This window comes from Schistocerca americana, chromosome 7, assembly GCF_021461395.2.
Source record: "Schistocerca americana isolate TAMUIC-IGC-003095 chromosome 7, iqSchAmer2.1, whole genome shotgun sequence".
NCBI lineage: Eukaryota > Metazoa > Arthropoda > Insecta > Orthoptera > Acrididae > Schistocerca > Schistocerca americana.
Window position 1 is genome coordinate 379,841,545 of NC_060125.1, and position 25,537 is coordinate 379,867,081.

The 25,537-nt window shown below is 43.7% G+C and overlaps 1 protein-coding gene across 1 annotated transcript in view; it reads right to left on the reverse strand.

Annotated features, from left to right (window-relative positions):
* LOC124622957 (odorant receptor 43a-like) overlaps positions 1-25,130 on the reverse strand; it is a 44,139-nt gene extending 19,009 nt beyond the window's left edge. The window contains exons 1-2 of the mRNA XM_047148748.1: positions 24,346-25,130; positions 24,112-24,211 (exon numbers count right to left, since the gene is read on the reverse strand). Of these exons, the coding sequence (XP_047004704.1) occupies positions 24,112-24,211; positions 24,346-25,130 (885 nt within the window). The remainder of the gene's footprint in view (positions 1-24,111; positions 24,212-24,345) is intronic.
* Positions 25,131-25,537: the final 407 nt, after the last annotated feature.

Sequence of the window (25,537 nt, forward strand, 5' to 3'; positions counted from 1 at the left end):
GAAGTGCAACCCTTCCGCAAATTTCTGCAGGTTTCAGTGTTGGGCCATCAACATGTGTTAGCGTACGAAGCATTCAACGAAACATCAGCGATCCGAAGGCCCACTCGTGTTCCCTTGATGACTGCACGATTCAAAGCTTTACGCCTCGCCTGGACCATTAAACACCGACATTGGGCTGTTGATGACTGGGAACATGTTGCCTGATCGGACGCATCTTGTTTCAAATTGTATTGAGAGGATAGACGTGTACGAGTATGGAAATAACCTCATGAACCGATGGACCCTCCATGTTAGCAGGGAAATGTTCAAGATGGTGGAGGCTCTGTAATCGTGTGGGACGTGTGCAGTTGGAGTGATATGGGACCCCTGATACGCCTAGAGAAGACTCTGTCAGGTCACACGTACATAAGCATCCTGTCTGTTCTCTTGCATCCATTCATGTCCGTTGTGTATTCCGACGGACTTGCTCAGTTCCAACAGGACAGTGCGACACCCCATACATAGGAATTGCTACAGAGAGGCTCCAGGTACCGTGAGTTTGAACACTTCCACTGGCCACCAAACTCCCAGACATGAATGTTGTGGAACATATCTGGAATGCCTTGCAATGTGCTGTTCTGTAGAGATCTCGACCCCCTCATACTCTTACGTGTTTATGGACAGCCCTGCAGGATTCATTGTGTCAGTTCCCTAGAGCACTACTTCAGACATTAGTCGAGTCCATGCCACATCGTGTTGCAGCACTTCTGCGTGCTCGAGGGACCCTACCCGATATTAGGCAGGTGTACCAGTTTCTTTGACTCTCAATGTGTATCATGGCATCAACAAGAAAGTCAAATTACACCCTGATTTTCTCATTGACAAGGAAGACTGCTACAGATCTTAAAGAAGATAGCAGAAGCAGCAGTTTGCTTCCATTGTCATCTGTAAGTTAAATAGCAGTCTGTTCTCCTAATCACAATTAATGTAACATCACTCAGAGGACGTAGTCTTTCACGTTTGGTCTTCTTCTGTCACACAGTAGCATATACTATTTTATCATTATATCACATATTAAGATATCTCATACATTAGCATTAGTGTTATATATAGAGCTGGAAGCAGAACAAAAAGTGTTATTCTACAAATAATGGACTGTTGTGAATGAACACTGTATAACACAATAAATAGCCTATAGATTAAAGGAGTTTGCATAATTATCGCTGACTTTGCATGAGGCGTTGCAAATTTTACATATGTCATGATGCTGAAGGGTGTAAAAATAAAGTTTATAGGAGTCTCACAGTAAGAACGACTACAACAATTCTTTACAAAGCTAAGAATAGGTTCACAGTATTTTGTCCTTTGAGCTCAAAATTTACAGTTTTCAAGAACCAAACAGTTACAGTCATACGAGAAGAAATTCAAGATGACCTGGATTCATGTACAAAACTAAATATTTCATTCGGCTGTGTAGGTTGAACAGATATGTCTGATAACAAGTAGAACACAGTTAGTGTCATTCACTCTTTATTTTCCTGCTGAGAGAGAGCTGTGCACAGTATAGCAAATTTCCATGCTGCTTGTTCTTCAAATCATTTACCCATTTTTTTACAACTGTATACTGTTTGTGTAGTAACACGGTATTTCATTATTCCTGTGTAACAAGCAAGTATTCTTACTAATTTGACCGTAGTAGATTGGGCACTGGAAGAACACAGTTTTTTTAAAGACTTTTATGACATCCTCGTGGTGTTTGTTTTATGATCTTTGAGATTCGGTTTTGCATGGTGGAAATTCATCTGTATAATCACAGAAAAATAACGTACAGAAATAAAAGAAGATAAAACTTATATTTCTTTTGGGACTAGTATCACCTTTTGTAAGACCAATATTATTTAATTACGAACTGTCTAAAATCGTATGTTCCCAGCAAGCAAAAATGAACTGTCTTATGACGACACTGTTCTGAATAGGTAAGTATATTTCTTTTGGAAAATCAGCTGTTTACCGGATAGCAAATTGCCATTTTTCGTTGGCAATGACAGTATTTGCACGTTTTTTACTGTTCTAAACAATGATTTCTGAAATGTAGTAAGGTAATAGCGCGTTCATTATTTTGGTACACCACGTACGTATAATTCTGTAAATGTAAAGCACACATTATGCTACATAAACGGTTCTCGAAGTAATAAACAGAATAATCAAAACAGGGTCAAGAAACAGATAAAATCCACCTAAGATGAGAAACCATTTGACTTATTCACTGGTTTGTAACTCATAAACACGTTTCCATTTCTTCGCTACGGTGTGAATGCATCAGTACAGCAGGCCACAGCGAACCACACTCACTTCTTACAATGTTCAGACTAATTTCCAAACGTTCCGTAACACGCACGGCTTACTCTATTTGACCACGAAACTCGATAGCAGTCGACACGTTGCACGGATGACTCGTATGCGCCATTTTGACGTCACCTGAGAGGATACGGGCGTGTAAGCAATGCTACGCTGGTGTTGATCACTCCTGAGTACTGAAGCGGTTGCGCCATGACGGACGGATCGTACCCAGTGTCTGCAGTCCCATGTGGGATACGGTGGGAACTGACGTACCGCGAGGAAGTCTGGTATTTAGTAGGAATTCGGCACGTGTCTGGTGCGTCGCAATGGATGGAAGATTACCTTCGGACAGCCCTTAAGCTCTTCCCCACAGGCTACTGAGACAGATTTCACAGATGATGTACTGGAATTCCAACTAAGCACATGCTCTATGTTGAATCAGGTAAGCATTGAATTGTTACTGCTGAATTAACGGTTTAGTCATTTGAGACCCATTCTGTTGTGATGCTCCTGGCCGAAACAGTATAAGAGCAAAAGTGTTAGAGGCTATGAGGCTAACCACTTGCTTTATGAGGGGTTTTTCATGTGGTGAGGCCATTTAGTATTTTTTGTTACTTCTCCAGAAACTCATTATTTTTAAAGACATACTTTTAACTCTTGCCTTTGGCGTTATCTGAACTTTTCTTGTATAACGCCGTTGGTAATGCATATATATTATGATCTTCATTCGCAGTGGTGTGTCGATTATTGTCTTATTTGTAATTATTTTCGTCACGGATCTCATGTCCCATGGCCCACTGATTTTCCGTATTCTTTTATGTGACTGCATATAGGGCATACGCATAACTCGGTGTTCCTTATGTTGTAGTGAAATGGCCGATTAGCCCGAGTGGCCTTTGTAAATCTGTAACAACATCTCAACTGTAAGAAGCCACATTTGACCGACGTGTTGAATCATTGAACTTACTGCAGAGGACTAGATTATAAGTCTGTTGTTACTTTTAATCACTGAAGTTTTATTCTATCGAAAATAGCCTCCTTTGCAAGTATTAGACAGAAAATCATTTCATCCTTTCCTTTTTTTTAAAAATTCCAGAGTCCTTTTCTTATCATCTGCATTAATTTCCCACTGTTACTACAATTTGCATGAGAACAAATTTATTCTTTTCACAGAAACAACTGTGTGTTTGCCGCACTATATACAACTTATTGGCCAGCATGTAAACCAATCTGGATCTCTTCAAGAACCTTCTAGTGTTTCCAATAATGCTTTCTCGACGTTATTTAGCGGAAGACCTCATTATATGCAGCATACAACAGTCAGCCAATAGAAAAACAGATTAAATTTTTGTGTGTGACAACAAACAACATTGTTGCGAAAGAAATCGTTCCAGTCCTTCAGTTACAATTAAGGACTTAGGTGGTATTTCTCATCCGCGAGTTCTGGAAATGGAAATCTTCTCCCATTTGTCCTGAAATGACAACTTGTTTTCCCTACTCTCCACTCCGTACTCGCCAGTAAATGATTAAATTTATATATCAGCTCACACGGTGTTTGAAGGACTAAAAAATAAAACTTTTTAATAGCTGCCTGACACGTATTCCTTTGCTATTTAGTAGGAGATGAAGGGACCAAAAAAAAGAAAAGAAAAGAAAAGAGAGAGAGAAGTTATAGTTACCTGATCCACGAGATCGTGCGCACACCAGCAGTAAACGAAGATTTGGAAAGCTGGCATAGGCAGATACAACCAGCATTTGACGACAGTGTTTCCCGCAGAATTCTGGAAAACGGATGAAGTGATAAATAATTAATAAGCATTCATATATCCAGTGAAGGAAGAAGAATAGTTTGTGTGTGTACTGAGCAGCTGTACTCGGTTAACAAGCGCTCATGTTGCACCATTCGCATTTTATTTCAAAACTGATTCAGATTGCTCTAAGCACTATGGGACTTAACATCTGAGGTCATCAGTCCCATAGACTTAGAACTACTTAAACCTAACTAACCTAACGACATCACACACATCCATGCCCGAGACGAGATTCGAACCTGCGACCGGAGCAGCAGCGCGATTCCAGACTAAAGCGCCCAGAACCGCTCAGCCGGAACACGCATTTTATTTGGTAACCGTATTTAATAGTACCGACTTCAGGACTGTCTAAAAGGCAACAGTGCTACTTTCTGTTTTTTCTTTAGTTCAGTTTACACCGCAATTTTAGTAGGGTATATTTATGCCTCTTGCAGCACCACTGTGAAGTAGGTTGTAGTTCGTCAGTTAATGTCATAAAGGTTTGTTTACTACATTGTGTTCGTAATATTGTTTAGTTTTGCATGGCAAGACATGATGGGAATGAGCTTGTTGTATGCAGAGGCAAAGGGGAATCCGCCACTGTCCGGAAACAGCTTGAAGGTACCTTAGCCACGGTGGACACACTTCAGATTGCTCCCTTGGATTGCAGCGACGTTGAGGCACACGCGGAAAAAGTTGTATAATTTCTGATGCCTCGGGCATCTCCAGGAAACCCCGGGGTCACTGCAACTTCTGATGCGCTACATCTGACAGGTTCGTCTTCATTCTGTGGTAAATGGATTGCAAACCTTCAGCCGAGAGGTGAAAGTGACATCTGGCCGCACGACTGTACCCTTACGCATTAGAAACGGGAATCAGGTGCTGTTCAGAGTTCACAGCACATCTAAGAAAGCACGGGATGCCTCGTCTGTTGAGCCAGTGTCTGATTTTCCCATCAAGTCCAGACAAGAACAGATCAGTGTGTTGGTCAATGGGAACTCAAACGTTAGATGCGTAATCCCAACAGTAAACTAGCGGGCAATTCTTGAAGTAAGACTAGTGTGCACTCGGTGTGTTTTCCAGGAGGCCTCGGCCGAGTTGTGGGAAAGGCCGTAACGACACACTGGTTGAACTTCCAGTAAATAGGAACTCATTTGGGTACGAACGACGTTTGCCGTCTCGGTTCCTTTAGATCACTGAACTCACGAAAGTACCTAGCCTCGTCCGCAGGGTGGAAGCGTGGCTCACTCTTTGTTGCATCGTTCTACGAACTGTGCACATTCCTGTAGTATTAAACCGAGTGGAAGCCTTAAACCCGAGACTCAGACGATTCTGTAACGATATCGAATGTAGCTTTCTTGGCCTCTGCTGCTATTGGATGGAGAATGGTATCGCTGATTCGTGCCGAGACTGGCAAATGTTCCTTAAATGATGTAAATATATGTAACCCACTGCGGAGAGAGAAAATACAGTTCGCTTACACTATTGGCGACAGAACACTGGAAACAACAATGTCCATGAAATACCTAGGAGTGATTGCGCAAAGCGACCTGATGTAGAATGATCAAATAATACTAGTGCAAGAAAAGCTGATTCCAAGCTGATGTTCGTTGTAAGAATACTAAAGAAATATAGTTCGTCTGTAAAAGAAGCTGTTTATAAAACCCTCGCTCGAGTGACTGGTTAGCATTTATAATCAGTCGTTGATACCCACAGATAGTACTAATAGAGGACGTGGCGAAGATTCAAGAAAGAGCTACACGTTTAGTCACGGGTTCCTCTAGTAAGCGCAAGAGTTAAGCGGTCGTCTCATGGGACGTGAAAACACATGTGGATGAGGAGCTGGTGACATCGCAGTGTGGAATTCCGTGTTCCCCTACACTGCAAACGTGAAATGAAAAATTTGGCATGTCAGAGTTTTGCTTCATGGAGAGGAACGTGGCCAACGAGACGCGATGTCGTTTTACGTCACAAGCAGAACTCAGGAGCCGCCATATTGTATTGAGTTAAACTACGTATTTGGTGGGTTTACTTCATCGCAGAGTTCACTGGCATAAGTATAAGCTATTTCACAGCATTAGAAAACTGAAGATCCCTCTAAAAAAAACGTCCCTTTTAGCTACGATTTGTTGTTGTTGTGGTCTTCAGTCCTGAAACTGGTTTGATGCAGCTCTCCATGCTACTCTATCCTGTGCAAGCTTCTTCATCTCCCAGTACTTACTGCAGCCTACATCCTTCTGAATCTGCTTAGTGTATTCGTCTCTTGGTCTCCCTCTACGATTTTTACCCTCCACGCTGCCCTCCAATACCAAATTGGTGATCCCTCAATGTCTCAGAACATGTCCCACCAACCGACCCCCTCTTCTAGTCAAGTTGTGCCACAAGCGCCGCTTCTCCCCAATTCGATTCAATACCTCCTCATTAGTTATGTGATCTACCCATCTAATTGATGTTGTTGTTGTGGTCTTCAGTCCTGAGACTGGTTTGAAGCAGCTCTCCATGGTACTATATCCTGTGCAAGAGTCGACATCTCCCAGTACCTACCGCAGTCTACATCCTTCTGAATCTGCTTGGTGTATTCATCTCGTGGTCTCCCTCTACAAATACTTTCAGAAACGACTTCCTGACACTTAATTCTATACTCGATGTTAACAAATTTCTCTTCTTCAGAAAAGCTTTCCTTGCCATTGCCAGTCTACATTTTATATCCTCTCAACTTCGACCATCAAATGGTTCAAATGGTTCTGAGCACTATGGGACTTAACATCTGTGGTCATCAGTCCCTACTTCGACCATCATCAGTTGTTTTGCTCCCCAAATAGCAAATACTGTAAGTGTCTCATTACTTAATCTAATTCCTAAGGCATCACCCGACTTAATTGGACTACATTCCATTATCCTCGTTTTGCTTTTGTTTCCTTCACTGCTTGCTCAAGATACAGATTGAATAACAACCCTGTCTCACTCCCTTCCCAACCACTGCTTCCATTTCATGTCCCTCGACTCTTATAACTGCCACCTGGTTTCTGTACAAATTGTAAATAACCTTTCGCTCACTGTATTTTACCCCTTCCACCTTCAGAATTTGAAAGAGAGTATTCCAGTCAACATTGTCAAAAGCTTTCTCTACAAATGCTAGAAACGTAGGTTTGCCCTTCCTTAATCTTTCTTCTAAGATAAGTCGTAGGGTCAGTATTGCCTCAAGTGTTCCAATATTTCTACGAAATCCAAACTGATCTTCGACGAGGTCGGCTTCTACCAGTTTTTCCATTCGTCTGTAAAGAATTCGCGTTAGTATTTTGCATCCGTGACTTATTAAACTGTTTATTCGGTAATTTTCACATCTGTCAGCACCTGCTTTCTTTGGGATTGGAATTATTATATTCTTCTTGAAGTCTGAGCGTATTTCGCCTGTCTCATACATCTTGCTCACCAGATGGTAGAGGTTTGTCAGGACTGGCTCTCCCAAGGCTGTCAGTAGTTCTAATGAATGTTGTCTACTCCCGGGGCCTTGTTTCGACTCAGGTCTTTCAGTGCTCTGTCAAACTCTTCACGCAATATCATACCTCCCATTTCATCTTCATCTACACCCTCTTCCATTTCCATAATATTGTCCTCAAGTACATCGCCCTTGTATAGACCCTCTATATACTCCTTCCTCCTTTCTGCTTTCCCTTCTTTGCTTAGAACTGGGTTTCCATCTGAGCTCTTGATATTCGTACAAGTGGTTCTCTTTTCTCCAAAGGTCTCTTTAATTTTCCTGTAGGCAGTATCTATCTTACCCCTAGTGAGACAAGCCTCTACATCCTTACATTTGTCCTCTAGCCATCCCTGCTTAGCCATTTTGCACTTCCTGTCAATCTCATTTTTGAGACGTTTGTATTCCTTTTTGCCTGCTTTATTTACTGCATTTTTATATTTTCTCCTTTCATCAATTAAATTCAATATTTCTTCTGCTACCCAAGGATTTCTACTAGCCCTCGTCTTTTTACCTACTTGATCCTCTGCTGCCTTCACTGCTTCATCTCTCAAAGTTACCCATTCTTCTTCTATTGCATTTCTTTCCCCCATTCCTTGTCAATTGTTCCCTTGTGCCCTCCCTGAAACTTTGTACAACCTCTGGTTTAGTCAGTTTATCTAGGTCCCACCTCCTTAAATTCCCACCTTTTTGCAGTTTCTTCAGTTTTAATCTACAGTTCATAACCAATAGATTGTGGTCAGAGTCCACATCTGCCCCTGGAAATGTCACTATTTAAAACCTGGTTCCTAAATGTCTGTATTACCATTATATAATCTATCTGAAACCTGTCAGTATCTCCAGGCTTCTTCCATGTATACAACTTTCTTTTATGATTCTTGAACCAAGTGTTAGCTATGATTAAGCTGTGCTCTGTGCAAAATTCTACTAGGCGGCTTCCTCTTTCATTTCTTAGCCCCAATGCATATTCACCTACTACGTTTCGTTCTCTCCCTTTTCTTACTACCGAATTCCAGTCACCCATGACTATTAAATTTTCGTCTCCCTTCACTATCTGAATAATTTCTTTTATTTCATCATACATTTCTTCAATTTCTTCGTCATCTGCAGAGCTAGTTGGCAAATAAACTTGTACTACTGTAGTAGGCGTGTGCTTCGTGTCTATCTTTGCCACAATAAGGCGTTCACTATGCTGTTTATAGTGGTTTAGCCGCACTTCCATTTTTTATTCATTATTAAACCGACTCCTGCATTACCCCTATTTGATTTTGTATTTATAACCCTGTATTCGCCTGACCAAAAGTCTTGTTCCTCCTGCCACCGAACTTCAATAATTCCTACTATATCTAACTTTAACCTATCCATTTCCCTTTTTAGATTTTCTAACCTACCTGCACGATTAAGGGACCTGACATTCCGCGCTCCGATCCGTAGAACGACAGTTTTCTTTCTCCTGATAACGACGTCCTCCTGGGTAGTACCCGCCCGGAGATCCGAATGGAGCACTATTTTACCCAAGAGGACGCCATCATCATTTAACCATACAGTAAAGCTGCATGCCCTCGGGAAAAATTACGGCTGTAGTTTCCCCTTGCTTTCAGCCGTTCACAGTACCAGGACAGCAAGACCGTTTTGGTTAGTGTTACAAGGCCAGATCAGTCAATCATCCAGAGTGTTGCACCTGCAACTACTGAAAAGGCTGCTGCCCCTCTTCAGGAACCACACGTTTGTCTGGCCTCTCAACAGATACCCCTCCGTTGTGGTTGCACCTACGGTACGGCCATCTGTATCGCTGAGGCACGCAAGCCTCCCCACCAACGGCAAGGTCCATGGTTGTTGGGGGGGAGCTACGATTTATTATAATAATATTACGGGAAACTGTATATCTGGAGGTAAGGGTTCCCCGTATTTAATATTTCTACTGTTGTAACTTGTGTGCTATGAAAGAATGCCGTTTCAGTGCCACGGCACAACGATAATCTATCAAAAGGGCGTCATTTTGATACAACTTGTCATATTTAAATTTAATTATTAATCGTATGGCTAGGGCCCACCGTCGGGCAGACCGTTCGCCGGGTGCCGGTCTTTCAATTTTACACCACTTCGGCGACCTGCAGTCGATGAGGATGATAGAATGATAATGAGGGCAGCACAACTCCCAGTCCCTGGGCGAAGAAAATTCCCCGACCCAACCGGGAATCGAACCCGGGCCCAGAGGACTGACAATCCGTCACGCTCATCATTCAGCTACCGGTGGCAGACATCATAGTTAAATATCAAATAACGACATATGTAGATACAGTCTTTATCTAAAGCATACCATATATATCATGTTAAAGCCGTAGCTGGAAGATTTACAGAAAAAAGGTGACAGCGTCGTGGACTCCGAAGCAAAAGATAAGAGATTCGTGTCTCCCTTCACTAAAAAAATTTTTCGTTTTGTTTTCTAAAGTATTTGGACCTTTCTTATCAATTTAATAAAAATAGTACCTGCAATAGTCTGTGTTATTTGTTGTTGTAGCCCTCAGTCCGAAGGCTGGTTTGATGTAGCTACATGCTAATCTATCCTGGTGCTCTTCATCTCCGAATAACTACTGCAACTTATATCTTTCTGAATCTGCTTACTGTATTCATCTCTTGGTCTCCCTCTACGGTTTAACCCCGCCCCTCCTCCCCACACAAACACACACTTTCCTCAAATTCTAAACTGATGTGGTGATCCCTTGGCGTCTCAGAATGTGTCCTACCAACTGATCCCTTCTTTTGGTCACGTTGTGCTACAAATCTCTTGTTTCCCCAATTCTCATTAGTTACTTGATCGATCCATCTAATCTTCAGCATTCTTCTGTAGCGACATATTTCAAAAGCTTCTATTCTCTTCTTGTCTAAACTAGTTATCGTCCATGTTTCACATCCGTACATGGTTACACTCCAGACAAATACCTTCAGAAATGACTTCCTGACACTTAAATCTGTATTCGATGTTAACAAATTTCACTTCTTCAAAAACGCTTTTCTTGACATTGCCAGTCTACATGTTATATCCTCTCGCTTTCGGTCATCATCAGTTATTTTGCTGCACAAATAGCAAACCTCATTTACTGTTTTAAGTGTCTCTTTTCCTAATCTGATTCTCTTAGCATCACCTGACTTTAGTATTTATTGCAGTATCCTTGTTTTGCTTTAGTTTACGTTCATCTTCTGTCCTCTGTTCAAAACACTGTCCATTCCTTTCAACTGCTTTTCCAAGCCCTTTCCTGCTTCTGACAGAATTACAATGTCATCGGCAAACGTCAACGTTTATATTTCTTCTCCTTGAATTTTAAATCCTACTCCAATGTTTTCTTTGGTTCCTTTTACTACTTATTCAATGTACAGACTGAATAGCATTTATTTATTATAAATAATGTATTTGTGGCAATTCTTATTGCACAGACCAAAGATTGGATTGTTCCGCCAGGAGCCAGAAATCTTAAACTGCCAATTTATTTCAGAATGTAAACACAAGTTCCAGGCTGAAAGTTTTTGCTCTTATGAAGCTTTGTGTAAGTTATGGTTCTATGGTCTGCCTCATATTTGTATCTTGTCGGTAAACATCTTTTCCACTGATGGTGAGCAGCTTCGAAAAAATCTGCTCTTCCATTCCGATGAAAGTTGGAAACTACTCTCGATCTTGTAATCTGCGTAATGAAGTACGTTACTTCAGAGTGATGGTAGTTAATGCAACATCGAAAATATAGATATTATGTAGGCGCAAAGTAATTTTTTTTCTTTATTGAGTTTTGATTCCCCTCTAAGGGAGCGGGCTGACAGCAGCTTAGTACGCCGCTTTGTTTTAAGAAGATGAAGATAATAAATAATAAAAGCAGGTGATAAAATCGGTGACTTAAATCGTAAAATGGCGGAAAATTGTGGAACTTAAAACATAAAGCAAAGGGTTGATGATGCTAATAAAATACATATGAAGCAGACAGGTAAAATAATAGACAGGCAATTAAAAAAATACGGTGACAATCTGGTTTCTGTTTGCAAGAGATATAAAATTCACACCCAGCGACAGCATGATTTCCGTTGGCAGAACTTTGGAAAGACGAACAACGCTGAACACTGAACATTCACTTGAACACTACACTAAAAAATTGGCACAAATATGGCATACCACAGCCAAGGGCAGCTGAGGGGAACATGGACAGATGATGGGAAAGAAAAGGGGGGGGGGGGGGAAGGAGAGGATAAACGAAGTGGAGGAGAGGGGGGAAACGAGCCGATGGAGGATGAGGACCCATACGAGAGGGGGTGGGTGCTGGGCAAGCGTGACAGGGAGTGAGTAAAGGCAGAGGAGGGGCATACAAAAGGACTCGGGGGGGGGGGGGCAAAAACAGGATGAAAGGGTGGAAGAGGGAGCCTGGGGAAAGAAAGGAGGAAAGGAGGGGTGGTGAGGATCAGAGTTGATACGAGGGATAAATGGAGGGAGAGAGGGCATCATCTGGGAGGGGAAGCTGATGGAAGCCACCGTGGGAAAGGAGATGAAGGGTGTAGAGATGGAGGGTAGTGGGGACACAACAGTAAAGGCGTGCAGAGGGCAACGATTGGAGAGGAGAGGAGCAACCAGTGGGTGAGTGGACTCAAGGAGGCGGGAGGTGTAGAGTATGCTGATATGTTCGAGGAATAGGAGCAGATGGGGGATAGGAATGAGGTTGTAGAGGATCTGCATTGCAGACGGGAGGCGTATATGGAAGGATAGGCGGAGTGCATGGCGCTCGAGGATCTGGAGGGACTTATAGAGTTTGGGGGGCGCGAATATCCAGGCAGGATGGGCATAACAGAGGATGGGGCGGATTAAGAATTTGTAGGTGTGGAGGATGGTAGATGGGTGCCACCCCCATGTCCATCCAGAGAGGAGTTTGAGGAGTCAGAGGAGGTTGCGGGCTTCAGATTGGATGGCGCGGAGATGAGGGATCCAAGTGAGGTGGCGGTCAATGGTGAGGCCAAGGTAGGTGGTGGCGGGGGAGAGGCGGACAGGACAGGCGCAAATGGTAAGGGAAAAATCCAGGAGCCGGAAGGAGCGAGTGGTACGACCTATGATGTTTGCCTGGGTCTTGGAAGGATTGATTTTCAGGAGCCACTGGTTACACCATGCGACAAAAAGGTCAAGGTGATTCTGGAGAAAGCGTTGGGACCGTTGAAGGGTAAAAGCGAGGGCAAGGAATGCGGTGTCATCGGCATACTGCAGGAGGTGTACTGGAGAGGGGGGTTAGGGCACATCAGCCGTGTACAGGAGGTAGAAGAGAGGGGTGAGGACAGAGCCCTGGGGCACACCTGCAGATGGGTAGAAGGTGTGGGAATCAGCTTTATGGATGGTGACGTAGGAGGGGCGGCAGGTGAGGAAGGAGGCAATCAGACGGATGTAGTTGACAGGAGGGGCATAGGTCTGGAGTTTAAACAGGAGGCCGGGATGCCAGACACATAGGCCTTTTCGAGGTCGAGGGAGTTCAGCTGGAGGGAAAGGAGATGAGTGATTCGTAGGAGTTGGTCATCAGCAGAGAAGGAAGGTCGAAAGCCACGTTGTTTGTTGGGGAGGAGGTGGTTTTGGTGGAGGTGTTGATGGACGCTCTGGGTAAGGATGGAGCCAAGAGCTTGCTGAACACCGAGGTGAGACATATAGGGCGATAGGAAGAGGCATCAGATGGAGGCTTGTTGGGTTTGGAGAACATCAGGATACGGGAGGTTTTCCCCACGGAACAAAGTAACGTTAGGCACTGTAGATATTCAACATAAAACTGAAAGTTCAACTAAGTTAACGAACAACTTCTAATTTTATGTATGTCAGACCGCTGTAGAACATTATTCACTGTTCGAGACATCTACTTGTCTAGAATCTTCTTCGCGACTTCCTCCGCTGTTCTCCGTCAATCGCTAACAGAATGAACCCAGATAATTTAGGCTCGTCCATTTTCGTAAAGAAACCGTGTGGTTTACGCAACAGATGTCGCAGCAGATGCCGCAGACCGCCGCTAGACGGCGCTGAGAGCTCAAATCACGTTAACCAGTTCGTCCTGTGTGCTGACTTTGCCGTCTCTCGTCAGGTGGAAGTCGCCCCCGCCTCCACGTTAACGTTAGCTGTCTAGTTCCATGTGAATACGGCTGTACGAAGAATACCAAATTCCAGTAGCAGACGCTAAAAGAGAGGCTTTGTCCATCTAGGGGATGTTAAGATTCCGAAGACAAGTACGGCAGCCGGCCGGAGTGGCCGAGCAGTTCTAGGCATTACAGTCTGGAACCGAGCGACCGCTACGGTCCCAGGTTCGAATCCTGCCTCGGGCATGGATGTGTGTGATGTCCTTAGATTAGTTAGGTTTAATTGGTTCTAAGTTCTAGGCGACTGATGACCTCAGAAGTTAAGTCGCATAGTGCTCAGAGCCATTTGAACCATTTTTTAACAAGTACAGCAGCATCTCTCTTCCTCCCCAACACATCTCGTGAAATAATAAAAACGAGAAAATCAGATATTGTAGGGCCTGTACGTTGAGTCGCCGATAATCATTCAACCCACCCACGACAATAGGACAGATGACGAGTACTTCGTAGGGTGGGGCAAGAATACTTCTCATCACACATAGGGTTACTGAACAGAGATGCATGGTCTATCGACTATCACAAACAGAAGCGAGACGCTTCGCTGGACAACACATACAACAGATGTGTGTAGATAGAAATAGTATTTTGGAAACATGGTTGACGGGAACGGAAAGTATTATACCATGAAGCACCAGATCGACATTTACCAAACTTCGTGGAGATCTTCCATATTACATAGGGTACTAAATGATTAAGCTTTTATTCCATTAGACAACGATGCCAGTCATCAACATCAGTAACAGGTGTGACGGCCAAGAGTAAGGATGCTCTCGTTTATTCATTGTGGCATGTCAGCAAACACCTCCCGAGTGTTATGAAAAATGCATCTTTGCGACCTGAGCTGTACAAAACATGTTTGTTCTCTACCGATTTCAGTTGTATCTATCATCTTCATACGAGAAAAACAGTATTCATCAAAGGATGAAAAAAACTTTTTTTCGTCAAGTACGACACATTTTTGGTCCTGTGATTTATACTGGTTTTTTTTTCCTGTGGAGATTGTAGTTAAAGCTGAAACCAGTAGAAAACAAACATGTAACTGTACAGATGATGGCGCAAATATGCTTGTTTCAAAATACTTAACAGCCACAGACATTCACCTAAGAAAAGACCGAATGTTATGTCGAGAAAGTTACTGCCGGGCCTGAAAAACTTACTGTATCAATTCATGTCTATTTCTGGAGGAGGGTGGTCATCCCTTGGCATCCCATATGTGCTCTACGGGAATAAGCGGGATCCGTACATTTCTAAGCGCCTTTGTGGTATGAACTGCAGTGTTGGGTCTAGCATTATCCTGTACGGACATGTCATTTGGGAATCTGGTCACCAACATATTGGCAAGCTTTCAATCTCCAGCAAAAACTAAAAATTCAGACCGTTGACATATGTAATATCTCTCCACACGATGATTCCACAAGCCGGACAGCTGCTGGCCTCGAAATATCGCTTCTTGTGTCATTTCATTAGGTCAGACACATCATCGTCGATCTGACAGTCACAAACAGAAGCGAAACTCATCCGTGAGTACCGCGGAATGTCACTGAATGTCGCAGCTGACCCTGGTTTCATGTAAGCCTCTGTTGTCTGTGGTATGGTCTCAGCTGTAAGCTATGCAAGGTGATTCGAGATCTCAACCTAGCTTCCCGGGTGTTCCCAGCGGTTTAATATGACTAACTGCGGCAATCTCTGCCTGTAGTCTTTTCGTCAGATCAATCTGAACAGTCCTACAATCTGCTCGTGGTGAAGTCCTTTTGGAAGCACCCATCCCAACTGTTACTCAGCAGAAATGCATTAGGGACAGATGTAAAATGTTTTCAACGTCGTCTCCAGCCAACAACAGGCCAAGGCAAATCAGGCCAACACCCGATGTCACAACCGAAGCGAGAGATAGGCAGAAAGGCAATATTGAAGAAAAGAGATCCATCCAGGAAGATTTTGCCTCACTTCGTGCCAGCTAGTGTCCAGTATTGTAAACTCGACCACGTGACCTCAAAGGAAAGAAGATAATATGTAATTTTAACAGCACACCTTGATTTCGTAATACAGAGAAAAAGTTTGACAACAACACCCATCAGCCTACGGACATAGTGGAAAAGCAACAAGCTGAAACCCTGAAAGCAATTCTTGTGAAATGGGAGGGCGGTGAAGGCCGCTGATGAGCCCAGAAAACTAGGCAACATTCGGGCATCACTCGCCAGACGTAACATCATTGCCTCAGACAAGCAGTGGTGTATACTCAAGCTTCTGAGCCTTGTCATTGGTTACGCCACAGTACACCAGTTATGCCGTCGAGTCTGTGATGTACTGTTACCATTCCCCAAGATGACTTCCGCCTTCGAGACTGCAACCTGTCTGGTCTGCTGTATTAGGTCACGGTGAGCTGCCGACCTCACAACTACTGATGAAAAGACTTGGAGACTTCTACCTCCAGCTTGCTAATCGAATTGATAGTGTTTGACACATCACTTGTCGCAGTATTTGGGAGGAGCATTAACTTCTGCTGCCCCTGAATAGTACGTGTAAGCACTCATTGACACCCCAGCCTTCCTTAGTGGAAGGGCTGTGGTGTTGTTCATCTCCACAGTGTGCAGAGCTGCTGAGAGAGTAGCCGAGTACATCCCTTCGATGTCTGTGTGAGTACTTTGCAAAGACGCTGTGTTCTCTCCGTCCTGGGCAGCAATGCCTGTTGCCCGGGCAACGCCTGCCGCCAATGAAGCGCGCTGCCTGCTTCATACCGAGGTTACGTGAGGTGGGTGCTGGAGGGCTACATCCTCCTCAGATCGCTGAGACAGCATGTTCTAAGGTCGTGCGCGCACTGCCGCTGACCTTGGGGCCGACACAGGGATGAATACACTATTGTAAACTTTAAAGTAATAAGTTCTTGTTCCACCAGTGTTGTATCACTAGTGCTGTGCGCCCTGACTGTCCTGCTCCACCACAGTCCACTCTCCGCCACCCCAACAACAGTAGGGGCTCTTGCAGAACTATCCTCTCCATATTATTATCCCGACACCTGCACGAACGCGTCCCTTGGGCACGCTGTGTTGCGATTTTCATCTTTTAACGCCGCTTCCTTTGGACGCAAAATTGAAAATGTACCCAAAACCCAATACAAGTCCCAAAACCCAAGATCCAAATTTCAAGTTCCACTTGAACAGAATCACTTGAATAGTAGGAAGTGTGTAGGAAGGAAATCCAGTATAAGTGACTTAATATTTTGAAAAGGAAAAGAAAAGAAATAGAATCCATTAGTTTCAAATTAAAATAATAGTAGATCGCAAAGTAGTCTACTTATAGATCACGGAATAGAACGAGTGAACTCAAAGAATACTCTTTGTGAGTACTCTCTGAGGACACTACCTAATACAAAAGAAAAATGTCATACATTTTTAATGTGCTGCTAGCGCTTGCTGGATTAGGTCATATCTCAACGTATGCTCTTGTACGTAGGCGCGACGAGATTGTTTTTGTGCATATTTGGAAATTTTGCGATCTGCTAGCAATCATTAAACTTGAAATAGGTACATCAGCAACCTTGAGTACTACGTAAAGTCAAGAGAGGAAAAGACCCGAACTTGTCTTAAATTGATTATCATACAGGGAAAATTGAACTTTACCCCAGAGTAATAGACTCTCAGCAATTTACCGACATAGGAAGTGAACATTGGTATTGAATTGTGAGCAAGTACTGAAGTTTCATTAAAGAAGCAAATGAAATCTGGATCTTGTTACAAACTGACGGAAAACTTACGTTATTAATTCCTCACAGCTTAGGGAAAAGTTACTTCCTTAATACAATGATAGGACGTGAATAGTATAGAATAAACCAGCATAAAGTGGATTTCCTGAGTGATATTTAATATTGTGTGTTTACGAAATATTTATTTTTGCGACTACGTAGATTAATAACGGAGCGCAGCATGCATAAATATTCTTTGCCGCGTTAGACAGTTATTGTACCGATTCGAACTATTAAGCTTACGTAAACCGAAAACTTTAGGGGAGAAGCTATTGCCGTACATGGACTGCAGCGATAATTAGTACAAGGATAGCCATTGGTGTGCAACTAGCGGTAACTGAGCTCGTATACGTCGGGGAGCATATAATTATTTGAACTGGTCGGTACCATTAATAAGCACTCGGTGTGAATACAGCGCGGCAGGACAGATTTTGCAATGTAATGTTCCTCATAAGACAATATATGTTTCTACAGCTAGTCGGTCAGAGCGCGAATATCAGCAACGAACATTGCCAATATATCTTAAGAGGAGCAGTAACAACCTGAAAATTTCCAGTAACGTTGAGCATGCCTAATAACCATGATGTACTGACATCTTTCTTCATTTGCAGAAATGGCTTTTTCTGTACTGAAAATCTGTCATAAGAGTGAAGATTTAGTCAACATATCCCACAGGCATGGAAGTACAGTAGTGTGAGTTTACTATCATTCAGTTAAGGTGTTCAGGGCCATCTCCGTTAATATATTTTGTAAGATACTATTAAGCAAGGTACTGTAAAATATTAATTCATATAACCAATTAATTAAAATGAAAACAAAAGATAAAGGTACATGTTTTTGATCCAGCAGCCACTATGAATTATGACAGAAAGGAATTACAAACGTTGGCTGCCAGTAGGCATTCCTCTAGATCAATAAGGAAAGGAGAAAATTTTCTGCTGGAACGGGATTCGAACCGTGGTCTCCTGCATATTAGGCAGATGCACAGACCACTGTGCCGTGCGGACACTGTGGTCATTACAACTACGCGGACTACCCTTGCACGCCTCCCATCGGATCCAATTTCTCAGCTTATCCAGACACTACTAATGTAATGTTCCTTACCAATTCTCCTCATTACTCGAGGCATTTCGCCGATTCTCGTAAGAGTTCGAGTCTGGTGCTACACTGAAGAGATCATTCATTGGCCACTATCGTTTTTATAAGGGTGGTCCATTGATAGTGACCAGGCCAAATACCTCACGAAATAAGCATCAAACGAAAAAACTACAACGAATGAAACTCGTCTTGCTTGAAGGGGGAAACCTGATGGCGCTATGGTTGGCCCGCTAGATGGCGTTGCCATAGGTCAAACGGGTATCAACTGCGTTTTTTTTTAAATAGGCACCCCCATTTTTATTACATATTCGTGTAGTACGTAAAGAAATATGAATGTTTTAGTTGGAGCACTTTTTTCGCTTTGTGATAGATGGCGCTGTAATAGTCACAAACATATGGCTCACAATTTTAAACGAACAGTTGGTAACAGGTAGGTTTTTTAAATTAAAATACAGAATGTAGGTACGTTTGAACATTTTATTTCGGTTGTTCCAATGTGATACATGTACCTTTGTGAACTTATCATTTCTGAGAATGCATACTGTTACAGCTTGATTACCTGTAAATACCACATTAATGCAATAAATGCTCAAAATGATGTCCGTCAACCTCAATGCATTTGACAGTACTTGTAACGACATTCTTCTCAACAGCGACTAGTTCGCCTTCCGTATGTTTACACGTGCATTGACAATGCGCTGACGCATGTTGTCAGGCGTTGTCTGTGGATCACGATACCAAATATCCTTCAACTCTCCCCACAGAGAGAAATCCAGGGACGTCAGATTAGGTGAACGAGCGGGCCATGGTATGGTGCTTCGACGACCAATCCACGTGTCATGAAATATGCTGTTCAATACCGCTTCAACCGCACGTGAGCTACGTGCCGGACATCCGTTATTTTGGAAGTACATCGCCATTCTGTTATGCAATGAAACATCTTGTAGTAACATCGGTAGAACATTACGTAGGAAATCAGCATACATTGCACCATTTAGATTGCCATCGATAAAATGGGGGTCAATTATCTTTCCTCCCATAATGCCGCAACATACATTAACCCGCCAAGGTCGCTGATGTTCCACTTGTCGCAACCATTGTGGATTTTCCGTTGCCCAATAGTGCATATTATGCTGGTTTACGTTACCGCTGTTGGTGAATCACGCTTCGTCACTAAATAGAACGCGTGCAAAAAATCTGTCATCATTCCGTAATTTCTCTTGTGTCCAGTGGCGCAACTGTACACTACGTTCAAAGTCATCGCCATGCAATTTCTGGTGCATAGAAATATGGTACGGGTGCAATCGATGTTGATGTAGCATTCTCAACACCGACGTTTTTGAGATTCCCGATTCTTGCGCATTTTGTCTGCTACTAATGTGCGGATTAGCCGCGACGGCAGCTAAAACACTATTATTGGTTGCAGGTCGTGGTTGACGTTTCATATGGGGCTGAACACTTCCTGTTTCCTTAAATAACGTAACTATCCGCGCGAACGGTCCGGACACTTGGATGATGTCGTCCAGGATACCGAGCAGCATATTGATCACAATAGCCATACATCAACACGATATCGACCTTTTCCGCAATTGGTAAACGGTCCATTTTAACACCGGTAATGTATCACTAACCAAATACCGTCCGCACTGGTGGAATGTTACGTGATACCACGTACTTACACGTTTGTGACTATTACAGCGCCATCTATCAGAAAGCGAAAAATGTGTTCCAACTAAAACATTCATATTTCTTTACGTACTACACGAATATGTAATAAAAATGGGTGTTCCTATTTAAAAAAAAAAAGTAGTTGATATCCGTTTGACCCATGGCAGCGCCATCTAGCGGGCCAACCATAGCGCCTACTGGTTCCCCCTACGAGCTAGACGAGTTTCGGTCTTTGTAGTTTTTTCGTTTCATGCTTATGTCGTGAGATATTTTTCCCGGTCACTATCAATGGACCACCCTGTATATAATTAAGATGAGACGGCCAGTGAAACCTTCTGTGCAGATGCACTCCAGGTTCGAACTCTTACGGGAATCGGCGAAATGCCGCAAATAATGAGGATAATGGGCAAGAAGCACTACATCAGTAGTGTGTGGACCAGCTCAGAATTTAGGTCGGACAGGAGGCGCGCAAGGGTAGTCCGGACGGTTGCGGTGACCACTGTATCTGGATTGCACAGTGGTCGGCGCATCTGCCTACTAATCAGGAGACACAGGTTTGAATCCCGTTCCAACAGAAGTTTTCAATTTTCCCCATCGATTTAAATCTATGCTCACTTGTAGCCAATGTCTGTAAACGAAGATAAAAGACATAGAGGAAATGGAAACTTGCTATCGACAAACAGATGTTACATGACTACGATTTGCAATCCAAAAGGTATCGGACAATCAAACACAGGAGGGTAAATAGTGAAGCACATGTGACATGTAGTGAAAAAGAAGTTACTGTATGATTAACGTTGGAAACAGTGAAAAAGATTAACGACACGAAAGTGATACATATTGTTAAAAAAAAAATACACCCGTGAAACCATTCAATGGAGAATTGTACAATGATTGTTATCAAAATACACTCCTGGAAATTGAAATAAGAACACCGTGAATTCATTGTCCCAGGAAGGGGAAACTTTATTGACACATTCCTGGGGTCAGATACATCACATGATCACACTGACAGAACCACAGGCACATAGACACAGGCAACAGAGCATGCACAATGTCGGCACTAGTACAGTGTATATCCACCTTTCGCAGCAATGCAGGCTGCTATTCTCCCATGGAGACGATCGTAGAGATGCTGGATGTAGTCCTGTGGAACGGCTTCCCATGCCATTTCCACCTGGCGCCTCAGTTGGACCAGCGTTCGTGCTGGACGTGCAGACCGCGTGAGACGACGCTTCATCCAGTCCCAAACATGCTCAATGGGGGACAGATCCGGAGATTTTGCTGGCCAGGGTAGTTGACTTACACCTTCTAGAGCACGTTGGGTGGCACGGGATACATGCGGACGTGCATTGTCCTGTTGGGACAGCAAGTTTCCTTGCCGTTCTAGGAATGGTAGAACGATGGGTTCGATGACGGTTTGGATGTACCGTGCACTATTCAGTGTCCCCTCGACGATCACCAGTGGTGTACGGCCAGTGTAGGAGATCGCTCCCCATACCATGATGCCGGGTGTTGGCCCAGTGTGCCTCGGTCGTATGCAGTCCTGATTGTGGCGCTCACCTGCACGGCGCCAAACACCCATACGACCATCATTGGCACCAAGGCAGAAGACACGTCTCCATTCGTCCCTCCATTCACGCCTGTCGCGACACCACTGGAGGCGGGCTGCACGATGTTGGGGCGTGAGCGGAAGACGGCCTAACGGTGTGCGGGACCGTAGCCCAGCTTCATGGAGACGGTTGCGAATGGTCCTCGCCGATACCCCAGGAGCAACAGTGTCCCTAATTTGCTGGGAAGTGGCGGTGCGGTCCCCTACGGCACTGCGTAGGATCCTACGGTCTTGGCGTGCATCCGTGCGTCGCTGCGGTCCGGTCCCAGGTCGACGGGCACGTGCACCTTCCGCCGACCACTGGCGACAACATCGATGTACTGTGGAGACCTCACGCCCCACGTGTTGAGCAATTCGGTGGTACGTCCACCCGGCCTCCCGCATGCCCACTATACGCCCTCGCTCAAAGTCCGTCAACTGCACATACGGTTCACGTCCACACTGTCGCGGCATGCTACCAGTGCGATGGAGCTCCGTATGCCACGGCAAACTGGCTGACACTGACGGCGGCGGTGCACAAATGCTGCGCAGCTAGCGCCATTCGACGGCCAACACCGCGGTTCCTGGTGTGTCCGCTGTGCCGTGCGTGTGATCATTGCTTGTACAGCCCTCTCGCAGTGTCCAGAGCAAGTATGGTGGGTCTGACACACCGGTGTCAATGTGTTCTTTTTTCCGTTTCCAGGAGTGTATTTGAAGGAAAAGTGATATTACATAAGCGAGATTCGGAAGCAGAAATGAAACTTCCTGTGTACAAAGAGGTATTACAGAAGCCTCCAGAAGAAAAAAATTGGAAGAATGAACAAATACCTCCATTATACGAATATTTTATTTACATCGACAATGAAAATTACTGACCGTTTTGTAATAATTCACTGGCTTCAAAATGGATAGTCGTATATTAAAACCTTTACTGTATGTGTATTTCCTTCTACTGTGTAACCTAATTTGGAAATTTGGAAATTTGTGGTAAGTTCCTATTTGCCCAAACTCCTGAGCTCATCGGTTCCTATGCTTACACACTACTTAATCTAACTGAAGACCACAACAACAACCCCCCATGAACCATGGACCTTGCCGTTGGTGGGGAGGCTTGCATGCCTCAGCGATACAGATGGCCGTACCGTAGGTGCAACCACAACGGAGGGGTATCTGTTGAGAGGCCAGACAAACATGTGGTTCCTGAAGAGGGGCAGCAGCCTTTTCAGTAGTTGCAGGGGCAACAGTCTGGATGATTGACTGATCTGGCCTTGTAACATGAACCAAAACGGCCTTGCTGTGCTGGTACTGCGAACGGCTGAAAGCAAGGGGAAACTACAGCCGTAATTTTTCCCGAGGACATGCAGCTTTACTGTATGGATAGAGTAGCATGGAGAGCTGCATCAAACCAGTCTCAGGACTGAAGACCACAACAACAACAATCTAACTTAAACTTACTTACCCGAAGGACAACACACACACCCACGCCCGAGGGAGGACTCGAACCTTCGACGCGGGAAGCCGAAACTAATTTGGTTTTTCCTCTATGCTCTGATATTCTATCTGGTCAATGATTAATTAAAGCTATTGCACATCATCAGTATTTTTTTAGTTCTTATAAATAAGTTAACCGCTTACTGATTTATGATATTTCTTTTGATACGCGTAACACTCACGGTTAAGGCTAAGCAAAGATATTCGTACAGCAGACGATACGCTAAGTACATGTTGCTACTCCTAGGCTTTTTGCTGTTAAAATATTGTCATTATAATTGCAAACTCTGTTACAATGGTCACACATAGCAATCAGCGCTTATCCTACAAAAATATTTTGTAGGCCTACTTTAAAAGTCAACTTAGTACTGTGATTTTTCTGCATCACAACCTTATACACAGAAACGCCCCCCCCCCCCAGTCTTCTTTCTCTCTGTCGCACACATACATACACACACACAGAGAGAGAGAGAGAGAGAGAGAGAGAGAGAGAGAGAGAGAAGGGAGAGATGCCTCTGAAAATGATTCTTCTGTGAAAACAATGCTATGCGTTACTTTCATTAATTACTCCAAAAACGTAAATATTTTCCCAAAATGAAGAATGTATGAGGCATGACAAAAATTTTTACAGTTTTATTAAGATTCTCACCCATTTTCAAGTGTAAGTAATTCGTTAATGGGAATGCCTAACTGCAAAGTTGACAGTCCAGTACAATGCATATAAATAGTGATTTACTATAAGCGTGAAATATATATAACAGCGAAACGATTAGTAGTTTGTCAGTATTGCGAAACTTACAATAGTAGCTTGAAACAGCGTTACACAAGCTACGAGGACGCTGGAAAGAAACTGAACCAGCACTGTTGAATTCATAACATCCTCAAGGTAAGTTGTGAATCTGTAAAAAGAAAATTTCAGTATTTTTTTTACAAGAAAAGCAAAATTTTTCTCAAAAATATCACGCGTCTGAACTACGATACACACTCGATAATTTTTTGGTGGGATCTGACGAGATCGCATAGCTCTCTGTACATTCTACTGTGGGCTTCCGTCAGCACACTGTTGTCGAATGGTGCTGTAATAGGCCTTAGATTAGATCGGCAGCTTAAGTGATCCGTTTTCAGATGGAGGTTGGTGAAGCGCACGTTCAGAATGGTGAGCTGGGCTGTGACGTGTATCATGAGGCTGGCGTAGAACATGTCGAGACCGACGCTGACAAGGTGCCAGAAGAAGGTGGCGGTGCACTGAGTCACGTACGATAGCTCGTACAGTGGTATCGAGGTGAAGTTGAGTCCGTGCATGGGTATGAACGGCAGGTGCTTCTCCGACGTGTCTTCGAGGAGAGGCATAACAAACCACAGAGGACCAAGCACGTTCAAGTATCCAAGGGTTATGAACGTGAGACGCAAGGCCTTCTTTCTCGCCATCTGAAAAGTAGACACCATCGTTTCGTTCCCCACATAGTACTGCTCGTGGTAACGGACCATATCGTCGAGTCTCTGCACCAGCTGGTAGTAGACGCTCCTGTTCTTCAAGAAGAGGGTCATCTTGATAGCACCGCCCAGCATGGTGATCATGGACAAGAGTGTCAGCGTGATCTCGTTGAGGTCGCCCCACGACAAGTAGAGTGTTCGCACTGCCATCAGAATGTGCGTCCACTTGACAACGAAGACGAAGGTGGTGAATACTGCGAACAGCCGTGGAGGACCCGCTGGCCACAACCCGCCTGACGTCAGCACCCGGACGTTCCACTTGAGTACGGACTCCTGGTGTCGCGCTGACAGGCTGCCTTCCATGTTGTTCGTGAATTCCCTCATCCTGAGGAAAGGAAAAATAGCTACTAGAGTAAGGACACACACGCTTTAGTAACGATAGTACAGATTTCTTTCATTACAGTAGAAATATCTTACTATGATACGTCAGGGCTTCGATATGCGTTTTTCTGGTTCGTAACTATGGAAATCGATGCTCTGGGAAGAGCTTATGAGCACTAATATTGAAATTGTGGTTATAAGACTGCGCTGATGGGTGTATCAGCATAGATGCACAATAACAATTACTTTGTGAAGTTAAAGGACAGTGTCAATATTACGATTTTAGACCATTCTTAGATTAAAAGTGATAAGTAGTAGTGATTATTATTTTTTAAATAATTTTTACTGCTTCAGCGATTTTTAAATAATATTTACTGGCACAAAGTGTTTTGGTTGCATGCTGTAATCGT